This window comes from Camelina sativa, chromosome 10, assembly GCF_000633955.1.
Source record: "Camelina sativa cultivar DH55 chromosome 10, Cs, whole genome shotgun sequence".
Taxonomy (NCBI): Eukaryota; Viridiplantae; Streptophyta; class Magnoliopsida; order Brassicales; family Brassicaceae; genus Camelina; species Camelina sativa.
The window spans coordinates 15,962,180-15,986,564 of record NC_025694.1 but is presented as its reverse complement, the minus strand read 5'-3'; the positions used below and the strand labels follow the sequence as shown (position 1 = coordinate 15,986,564).

At 34.4% G+C, this 24,385-nt stretch overlaps 4 protein-coding genes and 1 pseudogene across 4 annotated transcripts; 1 reads left to right on the top strand and 4 right to left on the bottom strand.

Moving 5' to 3' along the window:
- On the top strand, window positions 1,310-2,649 carry LOC104720426 (annotated as a pseudogene).
- Window positions 3,036-5,823, bottom strand: LOC104719093. The gene is made up of 4 exons (XM_010436937.2): window positions 5,537-5,823; window positions 4,816-5,433; window positions 3,463-4,736; window positions 3,036-3,302 (listed from the first exon to the last, which is right to left on the bottom strand). Exons 2-4 carry the CDS (start codon window positions 5,417-5,419, stop codon window positions 3,261-3,263), a joined length of 1,920 nt encoding a protein of 639 aa, XP_010435239.1. The 5' UTR covers window positions 5,420-5,433; window positions 5,537-5,823; the 3' UTR covers window positions 3,036-3,260.
- LOC104719091 (protein PHR1-LIKE 3) lies at window positions 6,820-10,203 on the bottom strand. The gene is made up of 7 exons (XM_010436936.1): window positions 9,876-10,203; window positions 9,520-9,596; window positions 9,341-9,395; window positions 9,134-9,212; window positions 8,961-9,030; window positions 8,358-8,620; window positions 6,820-7,115 (listed from the first exon to the last, which is right to left on the bottom strand). Exons 1-7 carry the CDS (start codon window positions 10,057-10,059, stop codon window positions 6,956-6,958), a joined length of 888 nt encoding a protein of 295 aa, XP_010435238.1. The 5' UTR covers window positions 10,060-10,203; the 3' UTR covers window positions 6,820-6,955.
- Window positions 11,467-12,441, bottom strand: LOC104720425 (agamous-like MADS-box protein AGL92). Its single transcript, XM_010438328.1, has one exon. The coding sequence runs from the start codon at window positions 12,439-12,441 to the stop codon at window positions 11,467-11,469; it is 975 nt and encodes a 324-aa protein (XP_010436630.1).
- On the bottom strand, window positions 16,755-20,546 carry LOC104719090 (pentatricopeptide repeat-containing protein At4g13650). Its single transcript, XM_010436935.2, has 3 exons — window positions 20,458-20,546; window positions 17,145-20,355; window positions 16,755-17,041 (listed from the first exon to the last, which is right to left on the bottom strand). Exons 1-2 carry the CDS (start codon window positions 20,527-20,529, stop codon window positions 17,278-17,280), a joined length of 3,150 nt encoding a protein of 1,049 aa, XP_010435237.1. The 5' UTR covers window positions 20,530-20,546; the 3' UTR covers window positions 16,755-17,041; window positions 17,145-17,277.

Here is a 24,385-nt window from a genome sequence, read left to right as displayed (position 1 = left end):
TCCCAAACGTAACAAACCGGCCATCGAATATGGGTGGGTCCACGGACCAGAAATAGATGTAGGACTCACTTAGGAAGGTGGGCCTATGGACTGAGAGTGGACATGGGCTCACTAAGCAAGGTGGCGGTTGGGGCATTACAGAGACAGAGCCTACATCATGGTGTCAAAGATACTTCTAAGAATACATTGGAAAATTTAACATTAGTTACTATCAAAAGATTTTGTGACGTTAGAAAAAGTTTTTTACTTTCATTAGTTGTCGGAGCAAGCCATTTTGAGATAGCAAAAAGATGTGAACATGTTCTCTCCACACATAAGAAGGGCAGAGCCGAGGTTCTCTCTATAGTGGAGAAGGTTGGACGCAAGGTTATCTCTCCAAGAGAGGAAGGTGGAGGAGGTTGGACGCAAGGTTATCTCCCTAAGGGAGAAAGGCGGAGCCAAGGTTCTCTCTATGGTGGAGGAGGTTGTACGCAAGGTTTTCTCCATAAAGGATGAGGGTGGAGCCGAGGTTTTCTCCATAGTGGTCATATAGTATTATGATGATACATCATTGATTAATATATTATGTAATATATTTTTATTCAAAATATTTTTTGAGCCAACAATTTTGGTAATTAAAAAACTACGCAGAAGTGAAAGTAAAATAGTTGGCTTAATGTGTTATATAGACATTTTCTAAGTGGTGATAAAGAATATATTTGTAATATAAAGTATATTTAGGTGTAAAAAATACACTTTTAATAGTAACACACATAAAAGATTTGTAAATATATATAAATCAGTGTATTATAATAAAAATAAAATTTAGAAATAACGTACAACAAATTTTAATATATTTTTATTAAATTTAATTTAATTTATAAAGCTTTAAACTCGCACATCCGGCGGATCTTTATCTACTATATATATATATATATAACCTAAGGAAAACAACGTTGGTATCCAACAACAACATCATTCGTATAATTTAATTATGAACCATTTATACCCAAAAAAACAATATATGGCTATAAGACACCTAAATGAGTTAGGGCTGAGTTGTCACGTTTAATTGATAAGTGATAATGAAAAGCGAACGTAGAATGGGAGCCACGAACAAGTCGCAAGATAAGAAAAATTAAAGGGTCAATTAATTAATTTTGTAACCAAAAAAATACTAACATAATAATTGTTTAATTAAAAGTGTTTGTGAGACTCTGTTACATATGAACAAATTAAGCTTGGCAGAGCGTAGATCTGAGTCAGACGATAATGTTTTTTCCGGACAATAAAGTTATAGGTTCCCTAAATTATCTAATATTATCTCCACATGATCATCACACCAATACACACACAACACTCCTTAATTATCGTATATATATAAACATTTATTCTCCACCCATTTCTTCAAAATTAAGAGAACTACCTTCGTTCTCTGTGCAAAACCTCAAAAAAAAAAAAAACATACAAACAAAAACAAAAATGAACATGGAAGATCAGTTTCCCAAAATAGAAACTAGCTTCATGCACGACAAGCTCTTGTCCTCTGGAATCTATGGGATCTTGAGTTCTTCGACGCAACCGCAACTTCTCGGTGTTCCAATATTCTTGGAAGGTATGAAAGCTCCTCTTCTTCCTCCTCCTTCGACTCCGAGTTACTTTGTATCGCCTCATCATGAGCTCACTTCTTCTAGTCATCAATCTCCGGTAGCTTCTGTTCCTTGGAACTTTCTAGAATCTTTTCCTCAGTTTGATCAACGTCCTGATCATCCTTCTAAACCCCCAAACCTTACCTTGTTCCTCAAAGAACCAAAGCTTCTAGAACTTTCTCATTCCGATAGCAACATGATCCCTTACCATAAATACATCCCAAACTCTCTTTATCAATCAGATCAAACCAGAAACGAGTGGGTAGAGATCAATAAAACCCTAACCAACTATCCCTCAAAAGGGTTTGGAAACTATTGGTTAAGTACCACCAAGACTCAGCCCATGAAGTCAAAAACAAGAAAGGTTGTTCAGACGACGACACCAACAAAGCTGTATAGAGGAGTGAGACAGAGACACTGGGGCAAATGGGTCGCAGAGATTAGGCTACCAAGGAACAGAACCCGTGTTTGGTTAGGCACTTTTGAAACCGCTGAGCAAGCCGCGATGGCTTACGACACAGCAGCTTATATCCTGCGAGGCGAATTCGCACACCTCAACTTTCCTGACCTTAAACACCAGCTCAAGTCCGGTTCCTTGCGATGCATGATCGCCTCGCTTTTGGAGTCCAAGATTCAACAGATTTCGGCCGCCCAAGTAAGTAACTCTCCTCCTCCTCCTCCAACAAAAGTGGAATCATTGGAGCCGAAGAATCACATAAAGATGGAGCCATCAGGAGAAGTAGTGATGATGAAGAAACAAAAAAGTCATAAGGAAGTGATTGAAGGAGATGGTGTACAATTGAGTAGGATGCCTTCTTTGGATATGGATCTCATTTGGGATGCTCTCTCCCTTCCTCATCCTTCTTAACTTCAAAGTTAATGTCACAAGCTTAATTATTACTTCTTGTCATTTTTCATTTTCCATAAAAAGAAAGAAATTCATATTTTGATTCACATTTGGAGTTGAACACATTGTATTCCTTCTTTACAACCACATAATCAAGTGGTTCTCTCTTTTTTGTCTGCTAATTAATTGTTTTTTTCTTTGCGGTTACTAGTAACCATAAAATAGAAAAAGTGTGTTTTTTTAATGAGAAAAAATTATAATTCGGTTGCACCAACTCCAACTTCAAAAGTCTAATATGTTAGAATGCTTCCTACTCTATATAAATGACTTAAGCTCAAAGGTCAATAGAGATTGTGAATAGTAGGGCAGAGAAGTGTTAAAAGGGCAAATATGATGAGTTTGGAGTTCTGTTTTTGTATAGAGTATGAATTTTTACCACAACAAAAATAAAACTGTATATACAATAATGTCTATTTTAAATGGTGTTTTAGCGAATAGGCAATTAAAGAGAAAGATCTAGGTGTTAGCAGAGAAATAGAAAAGAGAAACAAAAACTTTTCTCACCCGACAAATGTTATTATAATAAAGACAGCCACAAAAGCATCACTATTATTTGACAACGTCGCCGTTTGGAGTACAATGTTTGTGACAGGCACAAGAAAGTAAATCTCAAACCCTCAACACTAGAGTTTTGGCAGAGAGATTGTACAAACTACAGTTGCTCATGTATTCACTAGATATATATTTGTGTCGTGGTTTATTCGAGTAAGTACATACCTTGCAGTTCAAGCACTATGAAGGTCCAGTGTCATAGACTTCGCCTTTACCTGCAAAAAGAACATTTGAAACCGAAATAGAATCAGCCACTTGCTAATCAAAAAAAGATTACTAGCAAGAACTGTGTATATACATTATTAAGTGATACAAAGAGAGTACTATTTGCAATTTTTTTCCCAACGAATCAAATCAAACAACGATTCAACTCACCATTGTGGTTGAAGGGCTAGAAGAGGAGTCGAGAGGTCCAGATCTTCTGGCCTCCCAAAACCGGCTTGTTTTATCTCCATGAAGATGCACCTGCGATTTGCTCTGTTCTTTGGAAGAGAAACTAATCTTCTCTCTTCCCTTTTGTACAGCTCTCAACCTTCCTCTCAGCACACCAACTTCACTCTCTATTTTCAGTCTTTCATAGTCAACAGCCGACATTGAATTTCTGCGCATAGTTGGAGATATGTTCCTTTTCCCCGGTGGAAATGCTGGAGGAAGTCCATAACTTGTATCTGAAACAATTTGTGATCTGTCCAGTTTGGTGGCATGGTCAGAAGGAACATTTAGTTGGACTTTGTTATCTCCATCAGTCACTACATGGATATCATGTACACGGCAATCAATGTCATGGGAGTCCTCACCAAGCTTAGTATCAGCGATGTCGCTAGTTCTTGTTACTAGTTCTGGAAATGAAGTGCCACACTCTTCTCTTTCTTTCAGTTCCACATCAAATGCCTCACTTCTTGACTGATCACACTCAAGATTTTGGTCTACTCCATTGTCAACCTCCCCTGGCTTTGGAGAACTGACATCATCATAATCTCCAGTAAGCACTGATTTGTTTCCAAAAGCAAGTAAACGACTGTCCATCTGATTAGTGAAGATCTCAAATCCAGAAGAGACATCAGCAGTCTCCATATCATCATCCCATGGTTCAGTATTCTGTTGTGGCGTTTGCAACCTTCTGATTAGAGCTGGTTTCGAATCTGGCGTGTTAGGCAGAGGTTGCTCAGTCTCAAGAAACATTTGCCTGTAAGTGTCAACTTCCTTCTCAAGAAAATGTTTTTCCCTCTCCCTCCTCAGCAAAATTTCTTTAAGAATGCTCATCTCTTCCGCATCAAAAACAGACTTTTCCTCTATCATCCGCTGATACTGCCTAGCTTCCATCTCTATCGACGCTTTCTCCTCTTGTAACCGCAATATCATACCCAAAGCCTCATCCGCAGCAGATGCAGCAGCATTTCTCTCTTTCTCGAGTTCAAGAGCTAACGCAGCACGTGCAGCTCGTTCTTCAGCAACCACTCGCTCTAAAATCTCAATAGTCTTTTGTGTCATACCACTATAAGTTAGATCCACAGGGGAACTGCATGTACCTTCACCCGCCCATGAAAATGTCCTTTCCGGTTGTTTGTTATGAGCATCAGCTTCACACCCAACTGAACATAGTGAAACACTTTTCCTCAAGGACACATCCTCCAAACATTTTCCACTATCTACATAGTCATAATCAAAGTTTTACTATCAAAAGTAATAATTTTACACAAAGGAAACACTGAGCTAAAAGCTACTGACCTTGGGAGTTGACAAGAAGAGGATCATTTTCGTCAACATCGACGCTTGAAGGAGATTGCTGAAAGTTCTTATACCCAAAACTACCTTGAAAATGGTTCTTGACACCATAAGGCGACCTATGAAAGCTGAGACGCTTACTCTTAACTTTAAAACTTCCCTTTTTCAAACTCTGCGCGGTTAAAAGATCAAACCCTGAAGCATTATTCTCAACCCAAGAATCAACCCTTTTCACAGAAGGAGTACTAGACACCTCTTCTTCCAACTCAACGCGTCTCCTCTCCCCTTTTCTCTTCTTTCCACCACTACTATGAGCTTCTTTACACAGAACTGAATCAAATGGTGTTCTATTTCTAACAGATCTCTGAACAGAAGAGATCTTTTTCACAGGAAAGTTCACTAAACTCTCTTGAAAACACTTGTTCTTATTTGGGTTACTGAATAAGCCATCACAAGGACATGGGAGTTCCAAACCAAACAAACCGAGGAAGTTGGAGGATAAATAAACGAGAGAGGAAGCGCAAAGCAAAGAGAAAGCTACAGAGAGATCAACAAACGCAGCGACTAAACCCTTAAATGTCCATGATCTTACCTCTCGGCAACGCATTTTTGAGACAAACTCTACAAAATTTATTCAAAATTCAAACAAGTTGATGAATTTGGTTTGTCAATTTGAAATCAATTAACAAAAAAAAACAAAAATTGGGGGGAGAGTGTAACTGACCGATGAATCAATCGTGAGCCCAGAGAAACTGCTTGCGATTTGGATTTAAGTCCGTAAATTAGAGAGAATTAATAATAATAATAATAATAATAATAATAATAACTCACACACACAAAGAAGAAGAAGAAGAAGAAGAGAAATCCGTAAACGGCTCTTCCTCTGCCGTTTTTTATTTTTTCTTTCTTTGGTTCAAAAATCAAAACCTTTCTAATTTTTTTTAAACTTCATTTGCAAATCACCCGAATCGAGTGAACCGATACGCCGCCGTTTCCTCACCGACCCCATAACTCTATCTCTCTCTCGAGAGAGAGAGAGATTTGTGTTTTGTTTTTTCCTTTTAATATATATTTTTTATTTTGTACACACGTAGTATTTGTAAATTGATTATTGATAGATTTATGTGTTAAATATGAAAAATATGAAACTAGGTTTGTATTCAAATTAATATTTTAAATTATTTTAGTTTTTATGTAGTTTTATATGATTTTGATGATTTTAGAAAAGTTAATAAGATTTATGGTAAAATCTTTTCAAATCAGCTAAAACTATGAGATTTAGATTTTATGTTTAACTAAGAAATTTTTTCAAATTTTCTTAAATGCTTCAAATTATTAAAAATTAAATCCACAATCTTTTTTAATTAACAATGGATTTTAAGGTATATTTTTAAATCATTACTTCAATAACATTGGATTTCATTAGATTTTTTTAAATCTATAATTGAATAAGATATGATTTGTAGATTTTTCACAAATCACTTATCAGATTAATATTAAATTTATTTCATTAATAAAAATATCTGATTTAAGTTATAGTAAAAAGGTATAATGTAGATTAGTCTCTTATATATGATATTTAGAGTTAAATTATAAAATTACAGTTTTGTTGTTTTTATGTAAAAATTATAATTTAGATTAATTTCTGATATATGATATTTAGAGTTAAATTATAATAATTATAGTATTAATATTCAGTAAAATAGTTAAATAAAAATATATGATAATTAATATAAAATTTTACTTCTGTTAATTAAAAAAGTACCATTTGAAATATAAAATTGTAGTATTGCTGTTTTTATAATTGTAGTGAAGCCATGAAAACGTATTTTTAAAACAAAATTTTATGATTTTGGTTAAAATTTTGAATATAAGTTATCATAAAACATCAAAAAATCTCAATCTAAATATGTTTAAGATTTTTAAAAATTGTTTTCTACTTACAATCTTAAAATAATCGGACAAGAATGGGACATAGTGACTAGTGAGTAATGAGAGAGTGATCGAAGCTAGGCAAGAATTTTTAGGACAAGGTACATTATATACATAAGAGGCTAAGACACAGAGGTTTCATTACGAAGTTTTAAAGTTAAATACAACAACAAAGCAAACAATTAGGCTAAAATCTTCTCTCGCTCTCTCTCTATCCAATGCTACTACTCGGTATAACCCATCCAGCTTCATCATGACCCACAACCAAACTATCCCCGTTTCCAAACACTCCTCGTTGTCTTTTCTTCATCAACGCAGCTGAAACTGGACTTCCTACAGTGCTGGAAGTCAGAGAGCTCTCTGCTGAACAGTTGTTCTTGTTCTCTATTGCTACTGCAAGCTCGGATAAAGATGGGATTGTTATTTTGGTTGTCTCGAAGGTGTTTGTTGTTGTTCCTCCTTGGCATCCATTGGAGATGGAGACCTTTATGGCTAGCTCTGATAGCTCTTCTCTTGCCGCCTCTAGCCCAGCGAACGCAACAGCTTGTTCCTCTATAGCCTTGCATGCTTTTTCTAGAATTGATTGCAAGTACTTTCCTTGCGTCTCGATCCTTTGCTGGAGTCGCCTTTGCACCTGCGCATACTGATGGACCTCGTTAAAAAATGTGGAACCATGGCTCAATGTTGTTGAACTGTATATCAATCTAACATTAAAAATGGACAGTTTCTATGGTTCTATGTTTCATTGACAGATTTCGTAAGTAGGATTGTTCTGATAAGCTTATCTTCAATTGCACAAATCTTAGCTATTACTGAATGTAACATATTAGAGCTTTTATGAGTTGGGTTAAAGAGCAGTTAGTGAGGGTTTAGGATGTCTCGTAAGTTTGGTTGGGCATTTGGTAGAGTGGAGAGTCTCTCATTAATCAAAATCTCTCTGGTTTTTTTTGGTAGATCTGAATAAGAAAACAAACCTCTAATTGCTCGTGTAGTCTTCTTTGGACTTCCATCTGGGCACGCAAAGCTTCAGTGACCTGGTAACTCCTGGCTCACACAAAACCAAAAACAAGGACTGCTCATACAGTAAACACATTCACAACCACTAGTCAGAAATTTGGGGGACAAAGAGACCACTTGTAAACCGTACTCGTTCTGTTCCTGAGCAGCTATTCTTAACGATGATGTTGACGATGAACCTGTGTCCTGACTCTCCCCAACACAAGAAACTGCAGAGATATAATAAGTTCATAGAGATATCAATGCACAAGCACAACAATAAGATGCCCCTTTTGTAACAACTGATAATACCGATGATGCAAACAACAAAAAATGGTGGATTCGATGAAAAAAATACCATCTTTGGAGTTGTCAATTGATTCTTTGCAGGATTGCCTCCCTAGACGAAATTTCTACCGCAAAACATGGAAACAATATATAGTCAAAAGCACCGAAAAATGTTTCTATTTATGTAATCTGAGTAATAAATTAGGCATCATTGATACTGTAGTGTTGTTGGTAGTATCATCATCAGACCTGAAGATGAGANCTTCATCAACGCAGCTGAAACTGGACTTCCTACAGTGCTGGAAGTCAGAGAGCTCTCTGCTGAACAGTTGTTCTTGTTCTCTATTGCTACTGCAAGCTCGGATAAAGATGGGATTGTTATTTTGGTTGTCTCGAAGGTGTTTGTTGTTGTTCCTCCTTGGCATCCATTGGAGATGGAGACCTTTATGGCTAGCTCTGATAGCTCTTCTCTTGCCGCCTCTAGCCCAGCGAACGCAACAGCTTGTTCCTCTATAGCCTTGCATGCTTTTTCTAGAATTGATTGCAAGTACTTTCCTTGCGTCTCGATCCTTTGCTGGAGTCGCCTTTGCACCTGCGCATACTGATGGACCTCGTTAAAAAATGTGGAACCATGGCTCAATGTTGTTGAACTGTATATCAATCTAACATTAAAAATGGACAGTTTCTATGGTTCTATGTTTCATTGACAGATTTCGTAAGTAGGATTGTTCTGATAAGCTTATCTTCAATTGCACAAATCTTAGCTATTACTGAATGTAACATATTAGAGCTTTTATGAGTTGGGTTAAAGAGCAGTTAGTGAGGGTTTAGGATGTCTCGTAAGTTTGGTTGGGCATTTGGTAGAGTGGAGAGTCTCTCATTAATCAAAATCTCTCTGGTTTTTTTTGGTAGATCTGAATAAGAAAACAAACCTCTAATTGCTCGTGTAGTCTTCTTTGGACTTCCATCTGGGCACGCAAAGCTTCAGTGACCTGGTAACTCCTGGCTCACACAAAACCAAAAACAAGGACTGCTCATACAGTAAACACATTCACAACCACTAGTCAGAAATTTGGGGGACAAAGAGACCACTTGTAAACCGTACTCGTTCTGTTCCTGAGCAGCTATTCTTAACGATGATGTTGACGATGAACCTGTGTCCTGACTCTCCCCAACACAAGAAACTGCAGAGATATAATAAGTTCATAGAGATATCAATGCACAAGCACAACAATAAGATGCCCCTTTTGTAACAACTGATAATACCGATGATGCAAACAACAAAAAATGGTGGATTCGATGAAAAAAATACCATCTTTGGAGTTGTCAATTGATTCTTTGCAGGATTGCCTCCCTAGACGAAATTTCTACCGCAAAACATGGAAACAATATATAGTCAAAAGCACCGAAAAATGTTTCTATTTATGTAATCTGAGTAATAAATTAGGCATCATTGATACTGTAGTGTTGTTGGTAGTATCATCATCAGACCTGAAGATGAGATTTGAGATGGTAGAGAGTGAGACCCTTCACTCCCATTGTCCTCATTATAGTTTTGGGCGTTGCTTCTGTAATCAAAACACACAGAGGCACTCATAAACCAAACAAGGCAACAGACATCAAAAGGTATAACGAGAGACCTATGCAGCAAACAATAAGTCAAGTAATTCCTAAAATTGTTCAGAGTTGATATTAACCCAAGAAAAAACTTCCTATTTCGGGATTCAATATTTCCAAATCTGTAAGGAGGAACTAAACCTAAACCGACCAAGACTCCATGTCAATACAGACCTAAACCCACATTTCAATTTCCAAGATCCATAAAATTCAAAGAAGAGGACACTCACTGTCGGGTCCGCCGAGCTGAGTGACGGCGTCAACGAATCTTTCATGGAGCTCAGAGGTCCAACGAAGGCGGGGCTTGGGGTCAGTGGTGAGGACCAAACAGGCATCGATGGGGAGATTAGTTCCGTCAGAGTAGTCTCCCAAGCTGCCATCTAGAGGAAGCGAAGAATGAATCGCCGAGTACATTCTCTTCTACCACTAAATCTTTATTATTTAATTTTCTCGGCTGTTTTCCCGGGAAAGTAAAGGAGAAATGTAAGGGGACACAAAGAGAGGAATATGCAGATTTTTGGATATCCAAAGACAGCGAAGAGACGAGTTGATGATATCAGTTGATTGGGACAACACTCATTCGATACTATTTAAAGTTTTTTTCCAAAATCAAAAAATAATTTAAAAATAAATTTAAGTTATTAACTTTGTTATATAAAAAAAAATATACTTATAAAAACTGTTTAAAATATATTATTAAATTATTACACGTTTGTTACAATAAAAAATTAATCTCGTTATCATAATAAATGATAAATTTTATAATGAAAAATATCTTAGTGAATGATAACATAGTGATAAATCCTAGTCAAACATCTTAATTTTGTCTTTCTTAACATAATCTATCATGTTTTTTTAGAGATAATCATTTTTACTTATATAGACGGAATTGAGTTTTTATTTGGGCCATCAATTAGGGGAGGTGATCAATTCACTTTCCAGACCGGATTAATATGTCAGAATGTGTTCGGCTATGTAACTATGTTACATTTGGGTTTATCATGGATGCTTAACTTTGAACTAATTGACAATGGGTAGATTATCCGTAACTCTTTAAACAGTACTCAATTTCATTATCATCTTATTCCACATTATCAATGATTCAATTTGCTTAAGACTTACTTCATGTTGTTGTTAGGTTTGTTGGCAAAAAAAATCAGTGAAGAGGAAAGAAGATGGTACTGTTTTGTGATTTGTGAGAAATCAAAGTTTTCTATGTAATATTTTATTTATAAATATAACCGTTAATACTAAAACTAACTTCTATAAGTAAATTGTTTTAACAATTCCTAAATATTTTAATTGTTTTAACAATTCCTAAATTGTTTTAACAATTCCTAACTTCTATAAGTAAATATTTTATCACCGATAATGATGGTCTAACAATTCCTAAATATTTTAATTGCTTTAACTCAAGTAATGTCCGAGGATTTAGTTGTTATGTGAAGTAATAACATTTATAATTTCAACCGACTTGATGAAATCCATATTACTTTTCATTTTGTTTATATATATTTTTTATACAAAAATTATAAATAAGAATAAAACTTATCAAAAAACAAAGTATGAACGAAACAAAACCTTCTTTTGTAGTACAAGCCCAATACTAGTATTTGTATAATTTAAACTGAAAAAAACAAATACACGAACACAATTTCAAAATAACAAAGAAAAAATATCACAAATTCATAATTGCTAAAAATAAATGGAAAAAAAAATACACTTTAAAAATAAATTCATACCAAACTTAGAACCAAATACCAACTTGTGTTTTTGTTTTTTCACCGAATATAATATCAACTATGATTCAAGAAATGATGATTATAAGCTCAGCCAATCCCTATCGATATCGAGCGACATCAGATTAACATTATCTTCTCTAACGGTTGTTTCACTAAGAGGTGGCTCTTGGCAAGCATTATTATTGGTCGTCATAGTGTTGTTGCCCCTGTAAATTTGTGTGTTAATGTTGTTTTTTTCCTCTTCAATTTCCTGCTCGCGACTCATGAAATCGAAAAGGTATTGTTTTGGTTGATTCATAGCCAATATTGGATTATTGGTCATATTACGATGTTGTAATTGTTGAGAGGCAGACCCAACCAAACCATGAAAACACGTCACAAAGGGATAAATGGGCTCCATCTCCAAACTAGCGTTTCCATTGCTGCTACTTCCTTGGTATGGACAATGACTTACATGTTCAAGTGGTTTGGGATCGAACTCAGTTTTATCATCATCTTGAACACCTCCTACAAAAGAATCATTTGTGGTGATCGTCAGCTGCTTTACTTTCACCTCAGATGGAAGCACCAGTGGATCACGAAGAGGAGAAAACTTCATGAAATTTGACTTCTTCCTACAAAGTAGGATTTTCTCTTTTGAGTAAGATAGTAATGCATAGATCTCAGTCAAGTTAAGATCTTCAATTCCACGACCGTGTTGTAAATGTAACATTAACTCATCAGTGACGTACTCCTTCGTCTTTTTATTACTCTTCATCAATTGTTTATGAACGGCCTCTGTCTTCTTCTTCAGAAATGATTCGACACTCGTCTCTTTATTCTTTTGCTCGAACTTTGGTAAGGCAAAGAAATCGTTTAAGAGGTCACGAGCCCTCTCAGCAGATGGCCACACCACTGGCTCGACTTCGTTAGGGCTGAAAATGATTAGACAAACCCATATATCACACAATATGGATAGCTCTTTCACCTTTCTTAGTAATCCTTCTCTCCTTCTCTTCAAAGTTAATGCTCTTGCCTTGTCATTCTCTACCCATGCAAGTTTTAGCTTTGACATGGTCACTATTTGATTTCAATCTCTCTCTTTTAGAAGTATAATTGTTATTTGATATGTGATGAAAAAACGCGCGAATTGATTTAAATAGACTTGAAATGAAAGAGATAAGATTTTAGAAATTGATACTAGTCAAAGGTGGATGATAAGATTTTTTAGTAAGATGTAAAATTAATTACTATTTACTAAAAAAAAGTGTTGAATGTTTCTTGGGTTGACTAAGGTAAACCAATCTTTTTAATCTAAACTAAATTGAAAATATCAACCCAAAAGCTGAAATGTTCCTTTGATTTGAATAAATAGTTACTTTTCAAATATAATAATACCATAACTGATTTTGAATGAAAATGAATTAAAAAAAAAAATCTGTGTAGTAAATATAACTTCTTAATTTGATTAAGATTTAATTCAAAGCAAAAATTAAAATTCTACCAAACTCTACTAGATTTGGTTTTGGTTTACCAAATTTTTATTATTCTTTTAAAACCAAATTAGTAAAGCAAAACTAAAACCCAGATTAAACCACCACATGTTAAAATCTCTATGTAGTTGTGTTATTACATGGAATTGAACTATCTGCACATCAAAAATTATATTTCTTTCAAAATTTGTGGTTTTTGTCCATATACTGAATTAATGATTTAACTATTATTTAATACTAATAATTTTATTGACCACATTATTTCCAGTATTGTGCATCATATTAATTAGTGGTGTTTGAAAATTATTCTACAAATTAAATGTTGACTATAGATTTCCTTCTATTTAAGCATTATTATAACATTTTAATAATAATTTTTCAATCAAATTAAATATTTTACCATATTTTTACAAACATTTTGACTCTTAATTTTTTTTTGTTTAAAATTTTTGAGATGTTTTTTTTTTTTTTTGTCAACCAAACATTAATTAAAAGAGAATCCCAATGTTTTCTTATCAAATGTTATATTAGGATTATGGAATGAAATTGTTTTCTTATCCAGAGTAAACCAACATTAATTTTAAATAAAGATATATACTTTAAAATAGTGGAAATATCTTCTCGTTTTCTTTGTTTATCTATCTTTTTTTTTTTAATTGTCATTGTGGTTCTTTTAGAGTCAGAATGTGTGTGTTCTCTTTGTTTCTCAATCATGTTTCTTAGCTTTGGTTTGTATTTGAACTTCTCAAGCTTTTTCATTTTTCAATAGTTCTCAAATATAGCTTTCTTGTTATTTTACTTTTGTCTAATTAACTCGTTTACTTTTGAGCTTTGAGGAAAATTAAGATTTGTTAGATATTTGTTTTTTTGCTATTTTAAACAAATTAAGATTTGTTAGATATTTGTTTTTTGCTATTTTTTTTTTTTGAATTTCAAAAGTTTAGTAAAAATAGTTTACAATTTTATGAAAATATTATCTGAAGAATACAATTACTGTATAAAACAGAAATCTTTATCTTTTAGTTAAAATATCAAAAATGGTTTTGATGTTTAGTATTCTAGTATATACGCTTCCAAAGTGTTCATTTCCCGTTTTCGAAACCTTTCGTTAGCATCCGTTTTAGTTTTCAACTTTTCATTTAACATAGATTAATTATATATCCTTTCTATGCATTTTTGTCTTCTTAATTGTTCGTTGAGTTCCTCCATATTCATTTCAGTTCGTCTTTTTTATGAAAAATTCTTGGGTTCATCATTCACGCCCTCTTAATTAACCAATCGAAATACAAAAATATGTCATGTCATATCATATATAAAAAAATAAATCAAAATTAAAATAAAAAAACAAAATAAATTAAGGAAACAAATTATGTAGATCTTCTATTAAGGAAATTATATCGGTTTTGGTTTATAAAAGAGGACTAGGTGATACCCCGTGCTACAACACCGGATTATATATTTTGTTAGTTACTTTTTTTTGTAATTTGTATTTTTGTAATATAGTTTTTTATTTTGACTTATTTTCTTTGTTTATGTTTATTTGTATATTTGGGGTTATACAGTAAATTAGAAATTCTAATAGAGTAGTAAGTAGTTTGTAAAATGTAGCTTTTCTTGGAAACAGACACACCGCAATATTGGATAGTAGTTTTGTAAGAGAATAGACACTCCACAATATCAGATAGTAGTTTTGTAAGAGGATAGACACACCGCAATATCGGATAGTAGTATTGTAAGAGGATGAGTTTTTCTTTATTTTGGTTTGTTGTCAAAAGAGGAGAAGTTGATTGTTAAATTTTAGCGTGAGATATTTCAATGGTTAGAAAACCATTGTATTTATAGTGAGATTATGTATACTTAAGTTATCATTTAGAAGTTATTAACAAAATTGTAAAAAACCAATTTAATTTATAGTTTGATAAAAATACATGTTTTAACGGGTTTAACTCAAACTTGTTTTTAGATTTTAAAAATTTTAAGAATAAAAATATTAATATTACTTAAATATTTTATAGACTTAAATATATTATAATATTTTAAATTTTCGTTGAATTTCAAATATTTATAATAATTTAAACATTCTTTAAAAATTTAAATATTTATAATCTCTTAAACTTTTTTAAAAAACATAAATATATTATAATATGTTTACTTTTTAAAAGTTTAAATATGCTCATAAATAGAACCAAATTAAACTGTTAAATTTGGATATCTGATTAATCAAGCTTCCTTCTCATTTGTACTCAAAATATATTAGTCATATATTTATAGTGATTATGAATCATATTCCAAAATATTTAGTCGATGTGGGATATACAGTTCACATTTTCTGTAAATTAGTTTACAACTTTACATATATATAATTTCTGCGTTTTTATTATTTCCATATATACTAATCATAATTAATTACTATAATTTCGTTAAAGAAATATTGAAAAATCTAAACTAAATGATGATTTGTTTTTATTTAATTGTATTAAGTTGATTTTTTGTTTCTGTAAATATCTCACAATATAAAAGCAAATCAATTAAGTTTACATATATATACAATTTCGTATTTAATCTATTGATTATTTTGGAAGCAACAAAATCACAATCCATAAGTATTAAAGATTTCTCATTATTATTAATATTCGTAATAATTATAGGGATTAAGTATGGTAGTAGTTAATATTTGATATTACTAAAGTCATTAAATACTCGGATACCAGTTTCCTCATTTATAGGGATTATACCTCTGTTTGGCGACATGAATAATTATTCTTGAACCAAAAAACATACAGGATCCGAATATTTAATCTTGGATTACAAACGGATCCGCGAGTTTTAATTCTTCTATTACCAGGTTAAAGAAGATCCGCGTCTCGACCTGGTCGTAATTAAGTGGGCGATTAAGGGGTATAATGGTCATTTATTGAAATCAAAACTAGGGTAATTTAACTAAATTAAGTGATTCTCTAATCATTTTTGATGAAAAGCGTATCAAAACAAAGTCATGGTCCAATTTGAGTCTAGTGGGTACTTTTGCTTTAATAGTATATATTAGGGTTCAAATATATAATTTTTAAAAATTATATTTCGGTTTGGGTTTATAAAAGAATGGTTATGATTTAGATTTTATAATTAAACAAATTATATGTCGGTTTGGGTTTACAAAAGAGTGGTTAGTGTTTAGATTTTACAATTAAACTAAATTATATGTCGGTTTGGGTTTACAAAAGAGTGGTTAGAGTTTAAATTTTACAATTAAACAAAATTATATGTCGCCTATCGGTTTAAGTTTATAAAAGAGTTGTTTAGGGTTTAGATTTTACAATTAAACAAAATTATATGTCGGTTTGGATTTATAAAAAATGGTTAGGGTTTAGATGTGATTATTGAAAACTGTAATATAATATTAAAATTAACAATTTTTAAATTTATTGATCTACAAAATTTATTTCCTTAATAAAGATGGGTGAATAAGAGGGGTGAACCCAAGAATTGTTTTTTTTTTTTTTTATTCAATTCATTCATTTGTTCTCCATTTATACTGTTCCTTTCGTACCAGTCAATGACACGTCCATGTTTAAATTATAAAATTCTTCCATGTTCAATTTTGTCTAACTTGTACAATTCTTCTTGTGTTTTATGTATGTAAGTTTGCAATAACGAAAACTTTTATGGAACTGATCAGGTTTACTAGAGAACACAAATCATCTTACAAAGAGGAACACATGATCGGCTAGTCATGTTAATAAAAACTGAACCAAAAAAAGCAAATTCGTTCGTCAAATAATTAGCTCAAAGCTCTATCTTGCTTAGATAATCATAATATCATTTCACATAACATAATATTGTTTTTATAAGCCAGTTATTGGTGTAATAGTAGCTGAAAACCCCTGGAATTACCAAATATCAGCCCATATAACTCATTTATAATTCAGAAGCACATCATTCAATCATCTGAATGAAGAGACTCTGTTTCTGGACAACATAGGAGCTTTACAATCATTTCAAACACTTTCGCTCAATCTAAAATTCATTAATATATAGCCCGTAGATGCACGTATATATACATTTATATAAGCCAAAAAAATAAAGAGATGGGCTTTGAAGAATAGTGAGAATTACTTTACCAAAAAGAAAGGTGTCATTCGTCTTCTCCAGTTATCTATGGTCTCCATTGCTTACGGTCGACTCCTGTATAACACACAGAAAGAGAACATGAGTACTGAATAAGCAAGTTTTAGTAAGAGAACATTGCTCAAGTATGTATCGCATCATCATTATGGACTCAGCTTACCCGTAAGCTTTGGTCCATGACCTACTTGTTCGGGCGAACACTAGAGCATGTGAATAACTTTGGAGCTCAAAATTTGGAACAGGGACTTGACCTTCCCGAAAGAGGCGAGTGAGCTGCCAGGCTCTAGGTCTTCTTACCAGTAATCTTTACATGAACAAGCACCTCCTTCAAAATGATGAAACCTATACGCATCCCTCACTATGATTTCTCGATTTGATACCTTGGATACAAACTTTATCCAAGCGTGGCAATCGTTGCAAACGCGTAAGTTCTTCATTACATTTATAGGCATTGTTGTAGGCAAGCTAAGGAGTCCAAATGAAATTGCTAGTTTCTCGCTGTGAATGAAAATCATTGGATCTTTTTGCTCTTGCTGTAGTTCACTCAATAGGCTGAAACAGTCTTGCACATACCCGATCTCAGATGCTCGTTTGGTAAGATCTTGGAAATATTCATGTATTTCATCTGCCAACTGGTGATTCTGGTCACCGACATAGAAAGAGTGAATTGAGTTTTTAACTTCAATCCAACTCTGTCCTGGTTCTTTCTTCACACCCTTCTCTTTCATCTTTTGTCTTGTAAGATCCCTAGAATCCCATTTCTTGCACACCGCATACAGATTTGACAGAAGTACATATGTTGCCGAGTCTTCAGGTTCTAACTCTAGGAGATGACGTGCAGCAAACTCTCCTATTTCTATGTTCTTGTGCACCACACAAGCACTCAAAACTGTTCTCCAGACCAAGGCATCTGGCTCTATAGGCATCTCCAGGATAAAATCTTTCGCCCGGCTCAAAAGACCAGCTCGGGTTAGCATATCCACTACACACACATAGTGTTCCGGTTTAGGAACTAAACCATACTTTGTGTTCATGGATTCAAAGTATTCAACTCCCTTGTCCACTAGTCCTATGTGACTACATGCTGATAGAACTCCCACAAGCGTCACATGATTAGGCCTTATATTAGACTGTATCATCTGGTGAAAATAATCTAGTGCTTCAGAACCAAATCCATGTTTCGAAAAAGCATTAATTATCGCATTCCAAGAAACTTCATTTTTTGTGGAGACTTCAAGGAACTGCTTCTTTGCATCAGAAATGCTCCCACATTTGGCATACATAGAGATTAAAGCATTGCAAACTTCTGTTTCTGAATCATATCCGGTTTTGGTGATAACTGCATGAACCTGCTTCCCTTGTTTCATGTTTGCTGTCTCAGAAGCAGCTTTTACAGCAGACCCAAACGTGAAATTATTACTGTCAATTGCTTCTCTATTCATTCGAGCAAAGACACGAAGTGCTTCTTCATTGTTTCCGCTCTGCTGAAATCCCGATACCAAGGCATTCCATGCTATATTATCTCCAGCTTCAGTTTGTTCAAATGCTAAATATGCTTCCTCTATCTTTCCGCATCTAGAATAAAGTGTAACCAGTGCATTTTGAAATGGCAGGTCAGATGAGAAACCATATACACAAGCTTGAGCATGAATTTGCTGTCCTTCCTTTAGGGCTTGAAGACCAGCACATGCACTCACTGCATTTGTCAATCCAACCTCATCAGACCGAATCCCTTGATCCAACATCTGCCTGAAAGTTGCTAAAGCTTTGTCGTTGAAATTGTATTGCGTGTAACCTGCAGTCATTGTTGTCCAAGACACAACATCTTTCCCAGCAAACCTTACGAGGATATCCCAAGCAGTATCTAACTTTCCTAATTTCGCATACATATCGATGAGCACACTACAGACATAGGCATTGAGCTGAAAGCTAGTTTTTATTATTTGACTATGGATTTGTTCTCCAAGCTCAAGATCCCCAAGTCGTATGCAAGTTTTCAAAATACTCGGGTAGGTATATTGATTTGGGACAATTTCTTCTATTTGCATCTGTCTGAAAATCCTAAAAGAATTTCTTAAATCGTCTAATAAACCATAAGCAACTAGCATAACATTCCACAGAACCACATTTTCAACCTCAGTCTCAAGAAAATAATCAACGGCGGTTTCAATATCAGAGCATTTTGCATATAGGTTAAGTAGTGCACCTTCAATCTTGTTGTTTGAAGCAAAACCAAGTTTAGTTGTGTATGCATGTAGCTGTTGTCCTCTAAACAGAGTTCCATCAGCTGAACTTGCAACCACAAGGCTCGCAAGAGTATTGCTGCCTGGTTCAAGTCCATCAAGCTGCATTCTTTTGAACAATACCATAGCTTTCTCACAGTAACCACACTGAGACAGCCCGTTGATAAGAGTGTTATAAGTAACCGCATCTCGTTGTGACATGTTGCTGAAGATGAGTTCAGCTGATATCAAACTACCCAAATGAAAGTACAAGGATACAAGCGCATTGCAAACATAAGTGTCAGAGGAAAACCCTAACTTCAATACGAGCCCATGAAGTTGCTCGCCAATCTCAAGATTTTCTATCTTCTTACACGCGCTTAAAACACTTGAAAACGCGTAAGGTGTTGGCATGATACCAAAAACATACATACCGCAGAACAATCTAATGGCTTTTGCTTCACGTTCATTTTTAGACAGCCCAGATATCATTGCAACCCAAGAACTGTGATCTTTCAGATGTAACCCATCAAAAACCTTTCTAGCTAAATCCACAAACCCGTTTCTGGAGTACAAATCAATCAAAGGATTACACAAAATTGTACTACCACCCAAACCCTGAGATATAACCCTCGCATGAATCTGCTCAACAACATCAAAAGCAACACTACCACCACCACGACATGCTTCCAGAACACCAGTGAAGGTACCTTCATTCGGAGTAACATTCTCATCAACCATTCTCCTTCCAAAAAGACCAAACACTTTCCCACTCAAATTTCTAATCGAAAACTCCTTTATCATCTTATTCCAAGTAAAAACCGTTCTCTCAGGCATTTCATCAAACACTTTCAAAGCACCATCTAAATCTCCTTTGAATAGATAAAAATCAAGAAGCTTTTGAGAGAGACAAGCATTTTTATCAAAACCCAGCTTCAGAATTTGGGAATGAAGCTTTCTCCCTTCATCCAAAGACCCATTCGTCTTCAAACATCCCTCAAGAAGCCATATCAAAGTTTGATGATTAGGTCTAATCCCACGATTCTCCACGAAATCAATTCCCTTTGCTTGGAACGAGGACTCATCCTCAGATGAGAGAGAAACAGATATAGCAGCATAACTAGCTCTCCTGACCTCACAAAGAGTCTTCTACAAAAAAGAAGAGCAGAATTACAAAAATTAAAGCAATGGAGTTAACAAATTTGGAAGGTTTAGAGATAAAAAAAAATAAAAAAAGGAAGAAAACATTACACGAAGGACATGTCTGGTCTTGAGCTTAAGAGGAACACCATGAAGGAAGATAAACGAAGAGCGAAGAAACATTAGTTCATTAAAGCATCTCCAATGGGGAAAGCTAAAAAAAAAAAAAGATTGTTAAGTGGGGTTAGAAATATTTTAATATTAAATTTTGAAAATTGTTTGGTTAAACCTGCTTTTCAAGCCAGAACCTGCAGTGTTTTAAAAAAAAAACAGAACCTGAAATATAACATAACTTGAAAACTTAATAACCAAAACCTGCAGTTTTTACACAAGAGAACCTACAACGTTTGAAAAATCAGAACCTTAAAATATAATTTCAGAGATGAATGTGTTTACCATCCAAGGACGGTTGTGGTGCTTAAGTGATGAAGAACTGACTCCCATTTGTATCGGAAATAAATCTATCATGCACATCCTGATATGAACAGAACCAAATTATGTAACTTCAAATAAGTAGTTAAGTAGCAGTTACTACCAAAATTAGTGTCAATACCATAACCATGTTGCAAATACCAACTCCATTCTTAAATTTTAGAGCCACGCTATTAGGCAGATACTCCACGTAACGCGTGTAAGAAAATCAATCCAAATCACGCAGACACTGATGAACTAGTGAAATCAATCCTTAAGGTATCTGAGATGCACAACGTACGTGTTAGCGTTGGATTTCTTTCTTCAAAAAAAGCACATAATTAAATATAAGGAAACTGAGTAATTTAATTACATACCGACTTAAGCTTGAGAACTCGAAGTCTTGGAGCGTCTTTGAGTATGTACATAGCTCTAGATGTTCAAGAAATAAGCCGAAAGTGTCTCGATGGTACAAAATCTACAAAATATAGTACTACTTAATTGACAGCAAACAGTATATAGGGAATAAGAGCTTAAGTTTGACACTATTGGACTTAGTTGAGTTCAGGTTGACAAAAGCTTACATTTGAAACTTTGGTGCACAAAGAAAGATGTCGGACTGCGGTAAGAGATCCTATTACACTCTCAGATTGATCACAAACAACCTCGACATTCGCCTTGACAAGATCCGGCATATTTGTAAACTTTAAAAAAATTCTGAAATGGCCTCTAATGTTCAAGTACCTCAAAGAATGAGCATTTATCACAAATCCATGAACACCCGCGCGCGGGTCGAAATACCGCCTTTGAATAATCGATAGATAAACTTCTCAAAGTAGGCACGTTTATAGTGAAAATCTCCACACTCGTATAAGTGGATCTTCTTACAACCAACTCTTCAAGAACCGGACAGATGCTTAAAAGCCTTTGAACAGATTCATGGCATGAGAACTTCACGGATAAAAGGTGAAGAGTTTTGAGGGATGACAAACAAGCCCATGGCGGAACATCCCCAAGATGTAGTTTGCAGAGTATCAAGGTTTTGAGGGTTCCACATGCATATACACTAATCGGCAATTCCATGCAAGTGTAAAGAAACCGCAAGATAACTGCGCAGGATAAACCCAATATTCGATCCTCTCGTCAAAATAATCTGAGATAAGCTTGAAATCCAACCTCTCTAGAACCTGAGGATTATTCTCTACCAAATGTCTGTCAATCCAATTCAAAGATACCGTGGAATGTTCATCTTCACTAACGTTGAGTTTCGGCACCAACTTCCATAGAGTTTGCCACCGTTTGGACAATAACACTTGTGGCTATCACTTCTTTAAAAGGAAGTGATGACAGTATCTTAAAGATCAAATCATCCGCCAACTCACAGATCATGTCCATCCTAGTATCAAATTCAAGAAATCAGAAGATGATATGACCAGATCAAATAAGAGAATATAGCAACTCAAACTAAAACAATGCTTTGGTTGTACTCAGCGTTGCTTCTTATATAAGAAAGCATATTGTGCAAAGTCCCCAAACAGAAAAAGGAATGTGGTGGAATTTCCTTTTATTTTTTACAATAAAGATAGGGAAAATGGTCATTTCATACATGTACATTTCCAAAAGTGCTAATTTCTACTTATACAAATATTCAGTGCCAATTTCTTCTTGAACTCAATTAAAATTAAAATTTCATACCCAATTAGTACAATAGTGCCAATTTCAAACTCTATATTAACGGATGCTGACTCAGATGACAGGTGTGAAAGTGAGACGTATTTTTAAAATAATATGACAACCACTAGATTTGAACCCGAGTCCTTTCCACAATTCCACACATACGTTTACCAACTTATCCAACAACATTTCTCAATTTGGGTTTACAATCTGGGTTTCGTAATTCAGATCTCAATTCGACAACTTTTTGTGTGTATTCGCTATTTGGGGTTGACCTCACTGTCTCGTGATTTGACTTATACGGATCCAGCTTCAGTAATTATTCTAAAATTGGGGTTTTTGGATGTTAGGGTAATTCTAGGGACCCAAATGCCAACGAGTCAGCATCATGTCGTTCGAATAAACGTTTCGGAGTAAAAATCTCAGATTGAGAAGAAGATTGGTCGGGAAAATCCTCGTTTATTTCCCGAATTCTAAAGCAGGATTTTAAGTTTAGTTGATAATATAGTATCATTTTAGGTTATAAATATAAACGATTTAGAAAACTTGTTGAGAAACGTTGTTGGATCAGTTGGTAAAAGCATGTGTGGCATTGTGGACAAGGCCCGGGTTCGAGCCTAGGGGTTGTCATATTTTTTTAAAAAAATTGAGAGCAAAACATTAAAACGACGTCGTTTATTGTGGACGATGCCACCTCACTTTCACACACCTGTCAGCATCCGTTAATATAGAGTTTGAAATTGGCATTATTATACTAATTGGGTATGAAATTTTAATTTTAATTGAGTTCAAGTAGAAATTAGCACTGAATATTTGTACAGATAGAAATTGCACTTTTAGAACTGTACATGTATGAAATGGCCCTTTTCCCAATATGTTATCTATAACTTTCCAAAATAAGTTACAAAACTAAGGAGAGGTAATCTAGTTTCAACATATTAGAGTTGAACCATATACTGCAAATATAATTCGAATAGGGAGAATAAGAAAAGTGATTTTTGTTTGCATTATTATGTCCTAAATAATCATTTTAAAAAATGGTAGTTGACAAAAATAGCACAAATTTTAGTTTTTCTTTTAAACTTAGCACACATTCTTTTATTTTCCAAAATTAGCACACAAACTCTAATTTAATTATAAAAATCACTAAAAATAATAATTGTTTAATAAAAATTCCATCTTTATCTCTAGAGAAAGATTTTTGAGATCTCATTTTCACCGACGATCAGAGAACGATTAAGCGTGGTGATGAAATGATCTCATAAGCCAATCGAGTCCTTACTCCCCCAATAACTTGAACCATCACACATGTCTCGTCAATCGATTCTCATCGCCGATCTGTTGTTGTCGCCGTGTTCTCGCCGTCGGGTTCGAAGTTCACCTAGTCGTGCTGATACGCCCAAAATTCGAGGATCACTCAGCCGGACTAAAAAGGATAGAAACTCGCCAAGGTGCAAGGTGCAACAAGGGAGATTTGATGGATTGAGGGGTCGCACAGCAATTGCGGAAGGCTGCTGATATTCCCAACTCCAATCACTGCTAGATATGACACACTAGTCCAGCAAAAGGAGGCTGTTGCTTGGATATTACACACCAAGAAACAAAGAAATGTTCTAGACAAAGAACAAAGAGATAAACTCATAAAATGAAAAGGAAAATTGATTGATGATCCTCAAATGAGATTACATGAGTTTATATAGAGATAGAAAACTTGGTCACAAAGCCAAGTATTATTCTTGAAACTAAAACACAATAAAAATAGATAGTTTAATGAAGATTCAACTCTTGAACTTTGTCTTCCCAAGGTGAGTTGAACTCAATTTTCGTCACTCCTCTTTGACCACAAAACAAAGTGATTATTTTGGGCTTTCTTGGATTTGAATTAGGCTCAAAG